The sequence below is a fragment of the Cryptomeria japonica genome, chromosome 11 (genome assembly GCF_030272615.1).
Source record: "Cryptomeria japonica chromosome 11, Sugi_1.0, whole genome shotgun sequence".
Lineage (NCBI taxonomy): Eukaryota > Viridiplantae > Streptophyta > Pinopsida > Cupressales > Cupressaceae > Cryptomeria > Cryptomeria japonica.
In genome coordinates, this window is record NC_081415.1 from 504,113,426 (window position 1) to 504,133,328 (window position 19,903).

Consider the following 19,903-nt stretch of genomic DNA (forward strand, 5'->3'; position numbering starts at 1 on the left):
ATATCCATTTAATAGGCTAGGACAATTTCACAACATGGATAAATATTTATATAACAAATATATATTGTTTAAAAAATGATATATATTTAAAATGGACATCCATTTTGCTCTAATTTTTACCAAAGAAAAATTCACTTTTTACCTTACCCAAGTAAAAATTCAAGTATTTGTTGTATAAATTTGGCTAAGTGAAAATGATTTTTCCCCCCTATCGTTACTATTTGGTCTATCATGATCCTACACTTACGCTCATCATTTTCTTATTAATGATTGCCTTAAAGATTATTACTTCTATCTACAACATCATAATCTTAAGTTATATTCTACAAAATAAGGTACACAATTTGAAGATAAATTCATTGATGTGACTCTAAATGCTTCACTTTTGGTGCTCCATTAATAAACTCAATGACCTTTATTGTCTTCTACCCACTATTACAAAGCTAGAAGATGATTCACAATGTTTTGGTACCTTTTATCCAATAGCTTTAGGTAGAAGATATCTCCACACTCCTGATATAATCTAACTCCATAATGGATTGCTCTAGTGTAATATATAAATTACCTTTATGAACGACTCTTTTGAATGGGTCAACTGTAGTGTAATCTATGCACACAATTCTTTTTCTATTGTTATTTTTTATTCAATCAACAACTTTCACTTTGATATCATTTTTTCATCACATTAGGAGAGTCCAACTAAGGACTATCCAACCATGAAACCTCAATACAAATACACATAATCCAAGCACAAGAATAACTAATATCAAAATAATCTTATGGGAATTAATTAGATTAACATATATGTTCTACAATTATTTAATTATGTTCATAGTTTCTACCATAATGGTATTATAGAATTAGAGGCCTAAGCCATTTAATTATAATAGAAATTTAGCATTTGTATATAAGTGTAACCACCAACATGGGATTTCTCAAGATGACCTTGCATATCTCATTTTTATTTGAGCTTATTAGACACTACGCAATCCTTGGGATTTCTCTTTGCCCTTTGTTTCTCCTCTACAAATAATTTAAATATTCTTATATAAAATAATTGATATATATATCTTATGTTCTGGGCTAGCATAGAATGAGAAATACAATTGCAAAATTAATTTTGTTTTGAAAATGGTCTTTTATAGGACCATTAAGGACTCTAAATGACTTATCTATTGGTGTAAGACTCTAAATCCTATGCATATTTCATAGACCTATCTTTTGTTAGTGTAGAATATTCCTTTTTCTAGATAATCTTCTAGGAAGACAAGCTTGGTTATGTGCGTTTCCTTTTATTTTTATAGTTGCATTGACTTTTACATGCCAATACTCTTAGATTAGTGGAGTTACATACCTATTCTTAGGCCACTTCAATATGATTATAGGGGGCAATTTTTCTCATTTCATCTTATTGTAAGTTTATATATCATGCTATATTGAATATTGCCTTCATCTATGTTAATTCTATTGTTTCATCATTTATTTATTTTTTAAACTCTCAGGGTATGTTATAGCTAGTCTCTTGTAGCCTAACTAGTATAGACATTATATGCAAAAGATTTTGGTAGTTCTAATATGGTACTAGAGACAAACATGGTTAGATTAATGATTTGGTAAAATTTTACATGGTTTAATTTTAAAAAATGAAGTGCATGCAATCTTGGATTTTCTATGTGTTCATTTGTGTTTTCATGCTATGTTCAAATTCCTTTCCCTAAGGTATGATTTACTTTTTTTTCTAATCTATGAGGAGGTCCTATGAATCCAAAATCTATTTGTCTTGCTACCTATGTCTCAATTCACAAACCTTGCAATCTCTTTTACAATAATATCTGTTTATTTATAGGTCCACATATCTTTAGTGGTGGATCTCTATACTAGCTGACCTCTAAGGTGGTCAATTATTGTAGTGGAATGAAAAAGGAAGGAAATAAAGGCATGTGAAATAACAATTTTATCTATCAAAAGAAGACACGAAACTGACTTGTTTGAGTGCCAATTGATCTTCCTCCATCTATTCACCTTAGGTGATCTACAAACCATAAGAGGCAATAGTTGTGAAGTTGTATATAAATCCTCAGAGGTCATGTAAAATATGTAGACCACTATGAGTTGTTTTAAGATGTAAATTTATTTTTCACTTATGTACTATGAGAAACATGTGTTTACTAATTACCTTTTGCATGTACGTGTTACTTTTTCTTGTGCCCACATCATAGTTTTTTGACATTTTAAACTAGCAAATCCCTTTGTTGTAGGTGGCAACCTTTCTATAGGAATATTAGGTGATTTAATCTTCTTAAATGTTGGCTAATATCCTCTATGAAGGCAACACAATCCACCATGAAAAACCACAACTATCTAGATATACTTCACAACTTCTTCTATGGAAACCTTGAAAGCCCCAAATGTGTTTTATGTGTTGGAATGGTGTAATATCTATCTTCTACTATAGATAGAATTATTTTCCTTAGCATGAGTTTTGTTTGGGTGTTTTGAAGGCATATCTCTTGTTGTAGGTTGAGTATGTCTTATTAGACTGAATACCTATTGGGGCATTAAATCCTTTTTATTATATTTGCAGATGTGGAAACTATGTTTTTCTACATGGGTATACAAAGGCCATGCAATATGTTTTTGTGAAGGTGGTAAGAGTTTGTTTAAAACTTCCACTACACTTTGTGCATGCTACTTTCTCTTATGCAAGCCATTGGTGCAAATAAGTTATATATGTGATAGAAACTTGTAGGCTAGTAGGATCAAGAGACGATATTGCATGTAAATTATAGTTCATGGAGTTGGGAAGTGAAATTTTCTACAAAGGTCACGTGAGGTTTTTTACTTTGGCCACATGACTTTGTGAATGTTGCTTAAGAATTTTTTTATACGTCATGGAACTTTCTAAGGCATGAAGATACTTTTTCTTGTAGACCAAGTTGACACTTTGATTCAACATCCATTGATTAAGATCATGTTTCTTTATTTTTGGTTACTACCTTTTGTTGCATGCCATGAGAGGCCGTCTCATCTTATAGACTAGATGGATTTGTCTTTGCATGTGTAGTTTTCCTTTCTCTTTGCATGCTATAGATTGTTCCTTTGCAAGTAACACCATGGATTTTATTTTTCTCTATTTTTATTTTGAAGATAACTTAAAATTTGTAAGTGTAAAATTAGGCAACATTTGTCTAAAGCACTAAAATATAAAGTGCCAAATCAAGGGGATTATTCATGTATAAGCACTAAATTATACAATGCCAAATTTAGGAGGGTGTATTTGTGTTATGTTTCTTTTCACTTCCACATTTTTTCTAGATATATGACACTCTTCTTCTAAGTTCTTGTTTCTTTTATACTAGGTGTTGTAATCATGAACCACTCATGAACCGAGATAAAGTTCCACTATTTGGGGGGATCACCATGGATTTTTGATATTTATTTCCATTATTGTGTATTACTATTCTTGGAGATTTTTGAAATCATATATAACACACTTGAATCCCTTTCATTACTTGGACCATGATCTAATAGTTGTATGGAGACTTTGATCTTCATTTGATAGTAATGTTGCCTTGGAGGATTAGGCTCTTATGGATGATACTAAGGCTTATATTGCTCCATCTTGTGTAGAAACATCCTCATGGGATGATAAATCTATTTGGATGATGTACATTTGATGACACTTCTTCAATATTTGTTGCTACTTCAGATTTTTATATCACTTCTTTGAGATTTTCTAATAATCCTTTGTGGGGAGGTCTTCTTTCTCTTTGTTATTAGTTCTTTTATTCTTGCATATCTTGCTACATGAGAGTCTAAGATTCTTCTTAGAGAGCATCTAGAGATTATTCCGAGTAGGATACCAGATGGAGCTTTTAAGCAACATTCAGATAGTTCATCTTCTTTAGGTGCTTCTTGCATTATGTCGAGTTCACTTTTGTTATTTTCTTGTTTTGAGGGGAATTTTTTTACTTCATAATAAAATAAAAGGAAGCTCAATTATAACATCAAAAAATGTCGGTAACAAGATTTTTTGGGGAAAATTGAAATATTAAATTAATTATATAAAATATTTTTTTGAAGGTGATAATATTTAACTAAAACGATTTTATTCCTATACAATTATTATATAATTATTATTAATGAGAAGATTCAAAATGTCACCACTTAATTATTAGTAGAAGATTGGGAAAGCCACCCATAATTATTATTTCTTTTCTTTATTATTTCTTCTATTGATGATTCCTAATTAGTCCCACCATGATAGACAATTTCATTTCTAAGTAATTTTCTTTTTCTTCCCTCCCATTTTTTGAAAAATTGTATTTGTAATGCTTTTCTTCATAAGCTCTATGGTTATTGATATACAATAATAAATTTCAAATTTCACAACTTTTTATTGAAATGTTTATATTTTCTTTTTCTTTTTCTTTTCTTTTTTTAAAAATTGAGATCATAATTACTACAATTCTATATTTCCTATCCATAATTTTAAAATTGATATCAATTAATACAATTTTGTTTACTCTTTTAATGATTTTCATAATTTAAATAATTTTTTAATTTTATAGAATTCAAGATAAAAATAATTCTCCTTCAATTTTCTTTCTTACTTTAAGAATAACTTTTACGTGAAATGTAATCTGTTAGTATTATTCTCTCTCTATGTATATTTTAACCCTTTTTAATTTGAAAAAAAAATCTCATACAATTTTTGTTTACTCATTGTAAAATTCCCAAAGTTACCCATGTGATTATTTTTTCCCTAAAAACCAGAACTTAAAAGTCATGTGAAATAGAAGCTATTCTGCCTATGAATTAGGGTAGAAGATATCTAAATTTATTTTAGATACTCACAAGAAGCAAAGTCGCCATTGAGTATTATGACATGCTTCGCAATGCAATACAAGTTTGGCAAACAATAAATTTTCAAAGAAAGTTTACTAAGAGAACAGGCCCAGAATCTCTGCAACATACAGAAAATAAAATGATTGCTCATATATAGTAAAGAGCAGCTCAAGAACAAAGGTGAAACAAATCTTAAAAATTTCAAGCACATCCCACAATAATGAGACTCATAAAAGCACCTCAGGAGAATAGATACTTAAGTCATATCACTGCAATACACAGGATAATATCTTCTTGACATAAACTGAAACAGTATTTTCTACGAGGGAGAAATGAAAAGGAACAGAATGAATTAAAACCATCCTGACAATACAGTCATCATGGGCAGTTCAAAGAGAATTACAATATTCGTCTGGTTAAATTTTTATTGTTAGTTGATAGAATTATTAAAATGGCTAAGGAGGATATCATGATTGCTCTCCAATTTATGAACTTAGATTCTAAGTTATCGTATGTAGTGTGTTCATTGAATGCATCACTAGTTTTTCTGCACATAAAGAGCAAAATAAGAATCTAAAATTTGTTTTGTTGCAGATAATTCCTGACATCGTTTTAAACGATGTAAGACAAAATCTTATTACACAACTGTATTTTTCTTCAACATACAAAGAGTCTGTGATGGCGTACCTATACAGACAGACAATTAACTTAGATATCTGACTGCAATTTCTTTTTTTCTTATCTCTTGTTTGGAATTTGGGCTCCCTCATTCTTCACCATTGTTGAAGACATACACTGCTGCTATGGCCATGAGTTAGTACTGAGTGCTATAAACCAAGGTAAGATATGATATGGGCCATCATATATATGTACATAAAAAAAGGAAAAATTGAAAGCCACAATGGTGAAGGAATGGGTATGAACTTTGAAATTTTTTTACAGTTGAGAGTAAATAAAATAAGGCTCTTTAATTTCCAGCTCTTAGAAATTGAGAAATTTTCTGTGACTCCCGTACTGTAGGGCTAACATTGTATGTGTATACATCATGTCTATTGAACTATATACCTAGCTCAGAACTCAGTGTGATCTGATACTGCTAAGCTTATTTGTGTATATGAAAAGCTGGCCGCCATTAAGAGGACCTTGATAATGGTTTTGAAGCATTTCTGCGAAGAAGCTCGTGGGCTAAAGCCTGAAGCTCACCTCCATCATCTGAATCTTCATTTTCCCGGTTCCTTTGAAAGATTTCAGGTATCATGAAATTTCCCGGCTCAACTAGTTGCGAGGCTGAGATGTTATTGTAGGTGGGCATGGCCGGAAAAGCTGAAACACTGCTTTCTTCTTTCAGTCGTTCGCTGTATGGAAGGCTACTGGATGCACCTGCACCTGAATTTACAGCGTGACAGGAAATAGAAAGCTGAGCTGCATCAAATTGATTTGAACGGTGGTCATATGAGGATGAAGAAGATGCGATGAATGGAGGTGTTGTGAGTTCATTTGCATGAGTGTGAGTGTGAGAAGCCATTCGATTTGCTAACTGGGACTGTACGAAGGCTAATTCTGCCTGCAAATTCACAACCTGCAAGTACATCCAAATTTTATAAACCCTAGTAAATCTATGCAGTGCTCAAAATAGATCTCGGTACGGTCCGGGGCCTAGTTGTAGAATTAAGGACAATATAAACTGATTTGAAATGAAAAGTTAGCCTAAAATTTGGCCTTGAATTCAGAAAAAGCTTAGTCAATACCAGGTGTTTGTTACCGTGATACAATGAAATCATAGCGAACATGGATAGAGGTGAAAAGGAATCGCAGACAATGATGAAACTTGCAGTAGATTTTTTTGATAACTGTGTTTATTATTTTTAACATGGATATTTTGAATGACACTTGGTAATGGATGTCACAGCCTTGTAAATAAAAGTCTTGAGCGAACACAAGCAAATAAAACCTGGTGAATCTATTTCAAGACTCAATATTGAAGAACAGTCACTTAAACAAGAATATGCAGTGTGATATCAATTTGACTGTTGATTAATATATATAATTTTAACATGGATATTTTGAATGACGCTTGGTGATGGATGAAATTTGAATAATAGTTAACAGTCACAGCCTTGTAAATGAAAGTCTTGAGCGAACCCAAGCAAAGAAAACCTGGAGCATCTGTCTTAAGACATAAAAATAAAGAACAGTCACTTAAACAAGAATATGCAGTGTGATAGCGATTTGACTGATGATAGATATATATATTTTTGCAGTAGAACCTAACAATAAGAACACACACTTAAACAGGAATATGCAGTGTGATAGCGATTTGACTGATGATAGATATATATATTTCTGCCGTAAAGCCTCGAAAATATATATATTTCTGCCGTAAAGCCTAGAAAATGGAGAAAGAGAAAGCTTCTGAATTTGATTGTGTATATATTTTTTGGATCATGTTCTATGATCTATTATCATGATATTGAATTAGGATACACAAAGTTTCTGCAATTCATGTTAACGAGTATTGAAAATTTCTGGATTTGACTGTGCGTATTTTTTGTGTCCATATTTACACTCACTCAAATCCATAAGCTTTCAATACTCATTAACATGGATTACCGAAACTTAATGTCTTTAATTGACATAAAGATTATAACCAGATACTGAATGATACACAAAAAAATATACACAATCAAATCCCAAAAACTTTTAACACTCATTAACATAAACTGCGTAAACTTCATCTCTTCAATTGATATGAAGATTATAACTGGATCTTGATCAAAATTTAAGCAAAGGGCAAGCAGATGATAGATAGATCAAAATTTAAGCAAAGGGCAAGCAGATGATAGATAGAGAAGTTTCATTCTTTCAAAGTGTTTAGGGGGAAGAGAAAAAAAAACCCAACCTGCTGCTGAAGAGCAAAGATGTGGGCAACGCAGCCATAGACAGGATCTTTGAGGCGGGCCTGAGCTTCATAGCAGATGGTGACAACGGCCTCTCCACGCTTAGGCAGGGGGATGTGCTGCAACAACTTTGACACATTGCTGGCTCCAAAGATCTTATGCACCGCCGCAAAATGGGCTGCCCCTTGATCCGAATCAAAATATGGGGCAAAAATACATCCACTAACACATTTCCTTCTCAGAAACTTGCACGCTCCACACGGTGCACCTCCGCTACTCATGCTCATCAAAACTCCTAGGTACCTTACAACCTTGTCAACAACAATAATATATATTTGTATATTTATATTTGAATGAGTTAAAAAACTATTGAAGAAACTTTCCAGCAATTGGGCTCATGGCCCTTTTCTGCAATCAATCAGACAGATTGTGTGAAGTGATGGGGAAGGGGACCCTGATAAAGCATTTATCTATATCATGACTTGACTGACTGACTGACTGGGTGGGATTGATTGATTCTTCAAATGACTCAGACTACTGAGAAAGACTTCTTGTTCTTGTTCTTCTTACTTATTCCACATCAGATTGTTCTTGACTCGTACTATTTCACCCCTATTTCGTGGGTCCGATGTCTCTGCTGGATGTTACACTGCAATCTCAATTCCAGATCCATTCAATGCGAGGGTTGGGTTGGGTTTTTTAAAGAGAGAAAGAAAGAAAGAAGCCGAGTAAAATCAAAACAACGCGGTCTGAGGGGAACAAGCTGGAAAAGATGGGTATTATAGCGGTATTCTAATGAATGTGGTATGTGGGAAAAAAAAACAGAAAAAGAATTAAGACAACAACTAGGTCTACTACTGTTAACATTTGTTTCTTTGAAGCAAAGGAATGAATGAATGAATAATCATGCGTAAGGGAATAACATTACTTACTTACCCTCCGTTAGGCGCCTCTTTTTTCTCAGGCCTCCCCCATGGCACGTGTCATGACACGTGCTCCTTTCTGCACGTGCAGGGCCCAGGGGCACCAGCGAGGTCCAACCAAGTGGGTTTTGCACCAGTCATATCCCGCCACGTGGCTCGGAAAACGACGAGTCTCACGCTCGTCTTGTGAGGGGCGGGCTCACATTCCCAGCAAGACGTAACGGACGAGTAAGGGTGACGTCATCCGCCACGTGGGTCCCACACGCCGATTCTCCGTGTGGAGAGTGTGGGCACTGGGCTTTCTTTATTTATTTATATTTAGAGGAATTACAATTAGGGCTCTGAGATTGCAGAAAATTATTCTGTTTGTCAGAGTCAGGAGGGTTGAAATGGAAGGAAAGGAGAAAATGAGAAATTTTTTTGTTTTGTTTTGCCAGCGAACGGCGCGAGGCGCGCCGCTCGGATTCGTGTCTGGTGTGAAACGAGGAAACAGCGGCCCCGACAATCTGCCTTTGACCTAACTCATGCTTATCCGGTGCGCATCTTCCACTTCCCACACACCTTACGCTCCCATGTGGCCGCCCGCTCAACAGCTGGCCGCACCGCAAACCTACACGGCATTTAATGCTCTGCTGGGCCCTACCTTCTCTCCACAAATCGATACACGTTTTTATCTGCTCTCCTTCCTTTCTACCATACCAGTTACCACCATGTCCTTTTGCCCGTTAACGGCGATTCAGCATGCGCTACTTCCGACAAATGACGGCGCTATTCTCTGTTAATGTATCCATCCATTCATCCTCATCTAAACTAATCAATCATCATCGCCATTCACGATCACCCCATTTTTCTTCTATCTTTTTTGGCTCACGCTTCCTATGCATCTTCTTCTGCATTGACAAGTTGCGCCACTCAGGTCCAGTACATCCACACTCAAACTGCAAATAAAACCAACAAGATTGCTCATTTCTCATCTGTCTCTCTGTTCATTTCATACGCGTGTCCCTATCACATGCTACATCCCCACTTGCATTTCAACAGACACGTAATGCAACTTACATGCTAAACTCCACTCTTTGTAATTACTTCACAACTTCCATGTAAATTTGGAGTGAGCGGGCCTGGGCCCATCTGACAGAGTTGCTTAATTCGTCAAATCTTTCTTTCCCTGCAATGACACCTCTCTACGGGGAGTTGAAAACGAGTGAATAGGTGCTGCGTACTGCCTACAACTTGTCCCCACTGCCTATTCCTTTTGGCCCTTTTTGCCTTGGGCGCATCAAAAATGACGTACCATTTAAGCATTTGACTTCGAGTATTTTAACGTTATCAGAGTTTTGTTTTATTTCTCCCTGCAATTTAGTCAAAATCGATTAACAACTGTCTTAAGGGTGGTAGGGTTTGTTAAGAGTTTTGGAATCATCTTATGTAAGCATTCTAATCGATTCTCTTCATCTTGAGTTATCTGGTTGTCTGTTGAGTGGATTCAGTTGACCACTTCGAGATTATAGAAGGACTGTTAGAAAGAAAAGAACTTTAGGAGGTTGGAAAGCATTTTATGATGTAGAAAGGGAGAATTATGGGATCGGAAAACTATCCAAACTTTTTCTGGGCTTTTAACTGTGCCAGCTATTTTTTATGGGTGTGCATTATGGGTCAGTAGTACTGCTAGAATAAACAATAGCCATTTTTCCCTTCGGGGGGCATGTGATATATAGAATATAGATGCAGCCGGGTCGATAGAACCCGAGAGAGAAGTTTCGTTTCAATCGCCAGATTCAATACACAACTTCTATCTCCCCCACACACCCCTACCTTTACAATTTTGATGGCCTAGAAAAGAGTAGGGAGCTCCATTAGAATTGTACCCCAGTCTCATAATGGGAGCAAATTGAGAAAATTTAAAAACATTTGATCACAAGCAAGTTCAAAATAAAAAGTGCGGTTCCTTACGATATTATTTTAAGTGAAATTCGATCTGTTCCTATTGAAACAATTTCTATGGTGCATCTCACGAGTTATTTAAAAAAAACTGAGCAAATGATAGAAGATAGATGACATAACATTGTTTTCAATGACATTTTGTGCAAAAGAAAGAAGACTTGGATGTAACAAGACATCAAATGGATGAGTAAATGGAACATCTACTTGAATATGTGTCCCACAAATAGCAAATAAATAAAGTCTTTCGTTATGGATAAATTTTACACACATATTTGGGATATAGGACCAAGGAGAAAGAACAAATGTTATATCACTGAGTTCAATCCCACATGTGATCAACTTCAAAAATTATACGTAGGGACCAATATCTCAAAAAGAGCTAAAATTCTTATTGCTTAGCTTAGAATTAACTCTCAATCAATTCCATTGTGAAACGAGACATTGAAAAAGGCCAAAAGAAGCTTGTGAAGAAAGTGTATAGTTTTTGCACTTCTAGAAAAGTGGAAATAGAAAAGCATTTTATTTTAGAGTGTGATGCCTTCAAGGACAGTAGGGACAAGTATGTTAATTTTTTAACAACTAGCTCATGGTATAATTTATTCAGTGGGGAGAACATTGAGAAGTTAGGGATGCTAATCATCAACTTGCATAAGAAAATGATCGATTTGTAGAAGTTGGTTTGATTGAGAGGGCTATTCCATAGGCTATGTAGCCACGTGGACATTAAAGTTGTCTTCTTCTCATCAAAGAGTCACAAGGACTAACCTATCCATTTCTCTCCATTACCACAAAAAAAACATCTCGCCTCATCAAAGAGCTAAGACCTACCTATTTTTTTCCATTACCACAAAATAAAATCTCCCATCATCAAACAAAGCTGAATTCAGAGTCGTGACTGGACTAACCTACCTATTCTTCTCCATAACCAAAAAAATTCAAGCTTTGTCAAAAAACTGAACTCCAAATCACTAGACTAACCTGCCCATTCTTCTCCATTACCAAAAAAATAAATAAAAAAATATCGATCCATAAAAAAAACTACCTCCAAGTCGCTGGACTAACCTGCCCGTTCTTCTTCATTAAAAAATATATATTTTAAACGAACCAGGCTTGTTATAATCTCATGGATTTACATCATTACAGCTGGGCTTGTTATAGTTTTATGGCATTAATTTGCTGTACTCATCTCCATCAATTTGGTCCACCTCATCTCTGTGATTTTCTAGGACAGTGACCATTATTTATATTAAACTTAGTCATTCTTGTCCGCAAGCTTTACTTAAAATTTAAAACATAAATTTATATTTGTCTCCTGATTGCTAAAATATTTGTTTTCTGAGATGGTGACCATAACTTTTCTCACAAAATCCAAATTTCTCATCCAAGTTTTTCACTGTGTTGATTGAAAAATGAAAGAAAATTAACAGCTTCAAGCTAAGTTTTTCAACGTATCTGCGTTATAAAATTAGGGTGGACGGAATGTTTAGATAAGAATAGGAAAGGATAGCTCGTGCTACAATATTTTATTTTCCTGTTTTTAAGGTTTCGAGAAGTAGGATTGAATATAATATCAGTGTGTCTCCTTTGATAATATAGAACATGCAACCAGAGACAGGCTCCTTTATCTCTGATTTGATGGACTGATGGGAAATCACTTCTACTGAATTACTAATAAATAATTGCAAAACTGGTTTCTTTATTCTTTGGATCCAATGACTGTAATATGTATGTTTTTCAATTTTTTAAAGAGAGGTAAACGCTTTTTTATTAGGGTTTGAATTTTGATGACAAGAACAACATCACAACTTAATCATCACAACATGTCAATGTAGACATTGTAATATGATATTTTAAAAAGATTAAAGATAACAAATTTTTATAATTCATAATATAACTTTAGTAATATTTTTGAATTTGATTATGATCTATCATCGTTATGAAATGGTAAGAAAAAAATAATGAAAGATTATGTTAATGATGGAATATGGAATGTGATCTAAAACATTGATGATGAAAAAAGTTCACACAGTCAAATTTGAAGCTTATTTAAAGAGATGTGAACATGTAATTGAGAATGATCTTAGTGGAAGGGAGCAAACTAGGTTATTAATCATGATATTTTGATAAATTGTTTTAAATTTTTCAAAAAAAGGTAGCATGTGTATATTTGTTATTTAAGTTTTTTCTAGATATCAAAATGTTAGTTTTTAATGTAATCCTTTTATTAATTTAGCAATTAAGAAATTGAAATACTACCCTCTTGATCATCTACCATTCTACTAATTTAAAATAAAAATAAATTGGAATTAAAAGAAAATTCAAATGAATGAAATCCTTTAACAATTTCTCTTTAGAAGATTTAACAACTTATTTTATATTTTTTAGGTATTCAATACTTACCTCTAAATTTTTAACATGGACATTATATTGAAGCTTGATCCATTTGTCGAAGAGTTATAGTTCAATTAATTTAACACAGTTGAAAAAGATGATGGTATGTTGAAATCCTCTAAAGGTACAAAAAATAAGGGACAAGGTTGAAATCCTCTAAAGGTACAAAAAATAAGGGACAAGGTTGAAATCGTGCCTCATATTTTTTTAGCAAAATAGTTGCCCCTCCATATTTGGCTCTCAACTAAAGAGGTTTCATCTTAGGAACATGCTCATGTATTAGATTATCAAGGAATTCATTTGAGAAAGTTGAGTAATTGGTTCCAAATCACTCATTCAAAATAAATTACATTATATTTAGATGGATTGTCCATTGAAGAGAATAATATTTTGAATTATTTGTAGTAGATGTGTTTAGTAATCGCTTTCTACAATCATTTTAAGTATGTACTTAAACGGGTTTAAAAAAATGACAAACTATATTTATTCTTTATTAATATACAATCTCATTTAATTTTTTTTAAAGGTGCCATTTTAGAGGAGAATTCAAGTTTTTTTGGGTCAATAAATGTGATCATTAGGGTATCAAGATCTTCATATTAGCATAAAGGAATTACATAAAGTAGGAATGGCCCAACACAAATCCCTAAAATCAAAACAACACCGACCAAAAAATTTAAAGACCCTAAAGCCATATATACAAAAAAAGAATAAAAATGGTCAAAAATAAAAATAGGTACGAATTAGAATCAAATTTGGGCTTGCACTCTCACACATAAGTATCTTAAAGGAGTTAAATTTTTGGATGTTCCTTGCCATCGTTTGGAAGGAAGGGGGTCTCTGATTTGGCACACTCTAAAAACTAGGGCTCAACTGGTTAAGAGTGGTCTATTTTGGATATGCATTAAGGGCTCTGAAGCTCTCTTTTGGCTAGATTCTTGGGATGGTAATCCTCCCATCCTTTCTATGTATGATCTGCACCTCCAACTTCTCTACGATAGTTTTATTGCAGTGGGATGGGATAAGGTGGAGCATTATAAGTCTGTTTTGAATTTAGGGCTGGTGGATGGTTATGTATGGAAGGATCCCCATGAATGACCGTTGCGTGGATCAAAGAAGGCTCATAGGGAGTTATCTCAAATTCTTGTCTCTCTTGAGTGTAACTCCCTGGTGGGGCAGCATGCTCTGGCCTAGGGAAGAGATTCCTCTAGTAAGTATTCTGTTGTAGCTAGCTACTTGAAGCTTATTCAACAGTTGTTTGGAGGGGTTGAAGTACCTTGGTGGAAACACGTGTGGAGTAAACTTTTGTGGCCTAAATGCAATTTTTTCGTGTGGCTGGTGGTCCAAAATCGATGTCTTACTTGGGATAATTGCTGCAAGTGGGCTTTCCAAGGTTCCTCTATGTGTCACTAGTACATTTGGAGCGGGTTTCTGATGATAATTTCCAAAGAGCTATGGGATTTCTTTTGTTTTGTCGGATTAATTTGTTTTTTTTTTCAAAAATTACCGTGTTTGTCGGAATTCCGACGTGTTAAAATTTCACGTCTTTATTCGGACGAAAAACCGACGAACATTTTCGATCGGCTATGGGATTTCTTTTGCTTTATCAGATTTTTTTTTAAAGTATACCCATGTTCGTCGGAATTCAAATGTATTGAAATTTCACGTCAGCATCCCGACGAACATGGATTTTACCTGTTGATCGGCATATGTTGGTCCGATGATTTTCATAGCCTCTTGATTTCTTCTTACTCACCTGGTTAACATAAGCTGATGACCTCTCTTCCTGCTGATCGACGCAAGTTATCTCGCTAGTCTCATCGGGCATCGGGATAGCTTAAAATGTGTTAAGGTGATGGGCATAATTTCCCTGATGTCTTTTCCCTCGATGTAGCTCCTCCTGATACATTATTTCTCCTCAACATAAGCTTTGACCCTTTATCGCCATAACCTTTGCTGATGCATTTTACTTTTGCCAGTGTACAGCGGGACAAGTCTTACAGATAACATCATTGGCTATCGACAATACAAGATTTCTCCATTGCCGCTAGTGTGCATTTTGCTGATGGACTTCATTGGTGTATTATATCCCGATCACATGCTTCTACTTGTGTTTTACCATCAGGTTGTCTTTTGCTGATAGTTCAGATTTCATTTTTGACGTCGAAATTTCGACGAACATGAGGTATTTAAAAAAAAAAAGTAATTACGCGCCATCATTATACACGGGCTCAGGGTGTGAAAATTGGGAGGAAGTAGACACAATTGCTGCAGATAGATGCTTGACATCAATTGTACAAGAGGTTGGTCCTTTCATTCTTGTCATCAAGATTTTTTTGCAAGTTCCTTTGCTTTCCTTGCATTCTCTTGTTCACTTTATTTCCAGCTGCAAGAAGCTTTAATTCCTTGTAAATGACCCCATAGAATAGTAGGGTCTTTGCTTTCAGTTTGAATGAATTGGAATTTAATTTGAATGAAATGACCCTATAATTCTATGGCGTTTGCTTTTCGGGTTGGCTAAATCTTTTAAGTTTACTTTTGGTTTTTGCATTTGTCCGAAAAACTTCCATAAAAAGAGGTTCCTAATGCCCCCCTTTATAATAGTAGGGGCATGAGATTGTATTCTTTCTGTATTCCTATAGCAAGAACAAATTGCATGAGATTGTATTATGTCTATATTCCTATAGAAAGAACAGATGGGCATATCCCTTGCCCAGATGGCGAACTATCCAGATCATCTGTATTCCTATAACAAGAACAGTAAGAAGGGGGGGAGCCCGGGAAGAGGGCAGAGAAGTGGGGAGCCAGGGCATATAGGTGGGTAGCCTCTGTAGCTTCTTCCCCAACCGTCCCCTCCGTGTGTAGGGACAAAAAAGTCAGGTGATTTGGAGTTTCCCCTATTAAGGCCTCAGTTCCCCGCTACATGAATCCCGAGTTATTCCATTAAGAAAATTGTGACCAAATTATTAGCTCGAATTCCCTTGTCGAATAGTAGGGCGTTATCAACTAGTAATCAAATTGTGACCAAATTATTAGCTTGAATTCCCTTGCCGAATAGTAGGGCGTTAGCAACTTGTTCACTTTGTTTAATGGTATCCACTTTGGCAAATTATGGATCTTCAACCTCCTTAACATCTCAATTCTGTGGCTGCTAGTTATAAAGACAAGTCACTTCATAGCTTCTAGAGGGTCAACAATTCTCTGTGATTGTAAACCCTTCCAGCCCTCAAAATAGCCCTTTGTATGGAAGCAACTTTTCTATGATTATTTAAGATTCTACGGTCAGTTGCTTGTACAATTTTACCCACTGAAAGGGTCTCTTCATTTTCTCCAGTTAGTAGATAAAATTCCTCATCCTAGGATGGCTCTTTATATGGTGTTCGTCAATCCTTAAATCCATGTACCAATTCAATCTTTATGTCAGCAATAATTTCTAGCTTTTTATTAGATGTCCGTTGTTCCACACTTCTAGCATATTCATCAATATCAAGGGCCTTTAATACATTGGGATATTTTTTGACATGTTCAACTGCCATTTCTTGTGTTTCCTCATCCATTACATCTATATCATGTCCTGCATCTTCACAGTATACATCCTCAGTCATTTTCTTGGCTAGTTCATATGACTTTGGATGAATTCTAGTATCATCCAATGGATCCATAAGATGGTTCCCAGAAGTTGCTTGCTCGGTTCCTCTAACCCTTAAAAAACCAGCAGCATTTATAAAGATAAGTCGCTTCATAGCTTCTAGAGGGGTCAACAATTCTCTGCGACTGTAAACCCTTCCAGCCCTCAAAATAGCCCTTTGTATGGAAGCAACTTTTCTACAATTATTTAGGACTCTACGGGCAGTTTCTTGTACAATTTTCCCCATTGAAAGGGTCTCTTGATTTTCTCCAGTTAGCAGATAAAATTCCTCATCCTGGGATGGCTCTTTATATGGTGTTCACCAATCCTTAAATCCATGTACCAATTCAATCTTTATGTCAGCAAGAGTTTCCCGCTTTTTATTGGATGTCCGTTGTTCCACACTTCTAGCATATTCATCAATATCAAGGGCCTTTAACACATGGGGATATTCTCCGTGACTGTAAACCCTTCCAGCCCTCAAAATAACCCTTTGTATGGAAGCAACTTTTCTAGGTCTAAGGCCAACTACAAATTGCATATTTTATTTGTTAGTTGCGTATTTTGTAATGGGTTAATAGGAATCTGGGTATTGTATAGAACTTTATAAGAATTGATGGAGTAACTGTAACAACTCCATCAATTTAGTAACTTTATAGAACTTCGTGTATAGAATTGATGGAAACACTCCATCAATTCAGTAACTTTATAGTAACTTTCTAGTGGAATTCATAGATTTCATTTCTTTTTGTTACTACATGATGGGCTCGACCCTCATGGGAGCCATATTTGTCCCCACATATAGCACTCATGCTCATGTATTAAGAAAACTCTGTAATTGATGCATATTTAACTGTTTTATCCTTCAAGTCTTTGATTAATGAACTTCAACAATAATGATCAAATAAACCATTCTTCTCAAGTTGAATGGAACCTTTTATACCAATGCATCTATGTTTTCCTACCTCATGGATTAAGAATTGACATCAGCTAAACAATCTTGTTTATGTCATAGGATTTCTCCGAAGTGCCTTTGGCATGCTTTAGATGTGTCAATATTAACTAGATTGAATATATTTTTAAAGTCTCTTAACACATTCCATGACAAGAAAATGACTCATTTGGATTAAGGAGTACTTTACTAAACCATTCCTTCATATTCAACAATCCCTTTCCACACCCACATCATAATTCATATCCATGTTAGATGTAATGAGTGTTTTAAACCAACAATCAATGAATCATAGGATAGAAGAAAACTCGTTATACATAAGGGTAAGTATTTCAATCACTGATTCTTAAACATCCATCATGATTAAACATCACATATCATAAGCCTTTTTAACAATTATATTTTGTAGAAAATAAAATAAACTATATGTTGACATAACATATATATAAACTATGTATTCCAATTTTTGATCGCGTGCGCACGCAGGAGCATGACATAGCATACTGCACCAAGACCCTAACTGAATAGTTGCACTAAGAACCACTGCATACAACCCTTGATTGGAGAGTTGTGAGACTTCATTGGATGAGTGCTGCAAGGCCATTGAGTCAAGAGGAAGTCTAGGAACCATTTGATAGGAGGAAAGCCAGAGCAAGAGGTGAGGGCACTTAGAGAGGGAAAATCGACCAAGGAACAATGACTGTAAGTGATTTTTCCCCACATTTAGAAATTACATTCAAAACATTCCACAAATCAGTCCTTAAAACCAATAGTTAAACCTTCTAAAACCTAACCATAATTTATCGACTACACCTAGGGATTTAGTCATAATAACAAAGCTACAAACATCATCCAAAAAATTTAAGTTGCATCAAAAAAATTGTACTGCTCTGCTTGATCTTGAAGCACAACAACATTTCATCCTCACACAATGAAGATATCCCGTCCTTCTGCCTTTTCAACAAACTTTCCATCTTGACAAAGTTTTAAATCTTTGAGCTCATATTTGTTACAATATTGTTATTAATTAGCTTTCTATTGTAGGAGAAGTAATTTTTCTGGTATAACATATGCTTTTTTTTTGGATCGATAATTTGTATTTATATTATTTAATAAGAAAATGAGTACATTTGAACCAGCGAAAAGTGGTTTTATAAAACCATCAGTGAGCCCTACCACCCAAAAAACACTTCTACAAAACCGCCTATTCAGACCAAATCCATAAACCCCCATGGCATATAAAAAAACCCCATATCCACACACCTAGCAATACAAAATTAGTGTCCATGACACCAGCTCGAATTTACAGAGTTGGGGACTAAGTCCCAGACACCAAAGAAATGAAACAACATTTTATCAAAGTAGGAGCCAGACCAAAAAAACTACAATCCAAACCAAGCACAACAATTAACCCATAAGTAGCTTGTATGCTGGATCATTGTTGAAGTTGGAGAGGGAGGTCATTGCTTGTGCCATCCTCTGCCTTGGTCGCAACTCCCAACCCACCTCCAATACATCAAATTGCAATCCCCAAGCAACAATCAAAGAGTGTACACTTCCATGTTAGTCCGATATCGATGACTCACATGGACAAAATCTTCCCCAAGCAACATTTTAACTACTTCATACAGATGATGGTCTTTGAAAAGGAAAAGACCTTTCATCCTCCTATCTGTTATCTTGCCCAAAAATGGCACCAATTTCTTATCAGTCAAGAATGTGGAATTCACTTCCATTATGCACTGACCAAAACCACCCTACACTTGCAGATTTGAGCAAGAAAACAAAAGTGATGGCCGCAAAAAAGCCCAAGGCTTTAAATGCATTAACATCGGTAATCGAAATTAAAGGCTTCAAATGCACCAATTTCTTATCAGTCAAGAATGTGAAATTCGCTTCCATTATGCACTGACCAAAACCACCCTACACTTGTAGCCTTGAGAAATAAAATAAAAGTGTCGGCCACAAAAAAGCCCAAGGCTTTAAATGCATTAACACTAGTCATCGGAATTAAAGGCTTTAAATGCTTTAACACATGAAACAACATTCCTCGCATCTACCAGACTATGTGCACTATCCTTCCGCATGGGCTGGCATTGAATACACATTCATATATTAGAAATAATAATAATAGTATATTAGAAATAATAATAGTATACTAGAAATAATAATAGTATATTAGAAATAATGGATTAACATTTTGTGGATTAGACTGAGCAGTAGTTTGGGCAACAATTAGAGACAAACCAACTTACATCTTCAACCAAAGAGGATTTATATAGTCATTACAGCCCCTCACCAACCATTTTAAGAAACTTTC

General features: G+C 34.9%; 1 protein-coding gene across 1 annotated transcript; it reads right to left on the bottom strand.

Annotated features, from left to right (window-relative positions):
* Window positions 1–5,797: 5,797 nt before the first annotated feature.
* Window positions 5,798–8,639, bottom strand: LOC131068348 (LOB domain-containing protein 19). The gene is made up of 2 exons (XM_058003534.2): window positions 7,748–8,639; window positions 5,798–6,427 (listed from the first exon to the last, which is right to left on the bottom strand). Exons 1-2 carry the CDS (start codon window positions 8,030–8,032, stop codon window positions 5,981–5,983), a joined length of 732 nt encoding a protein of 243 aa, XP_057859517.1. The 5' UTR covers window positions 8,033–8,639; the 3' UTR covers window positions 5,798–5,980.
* Window positions 8,640–19,903: the final 11,264 nt, after the last annotated feature.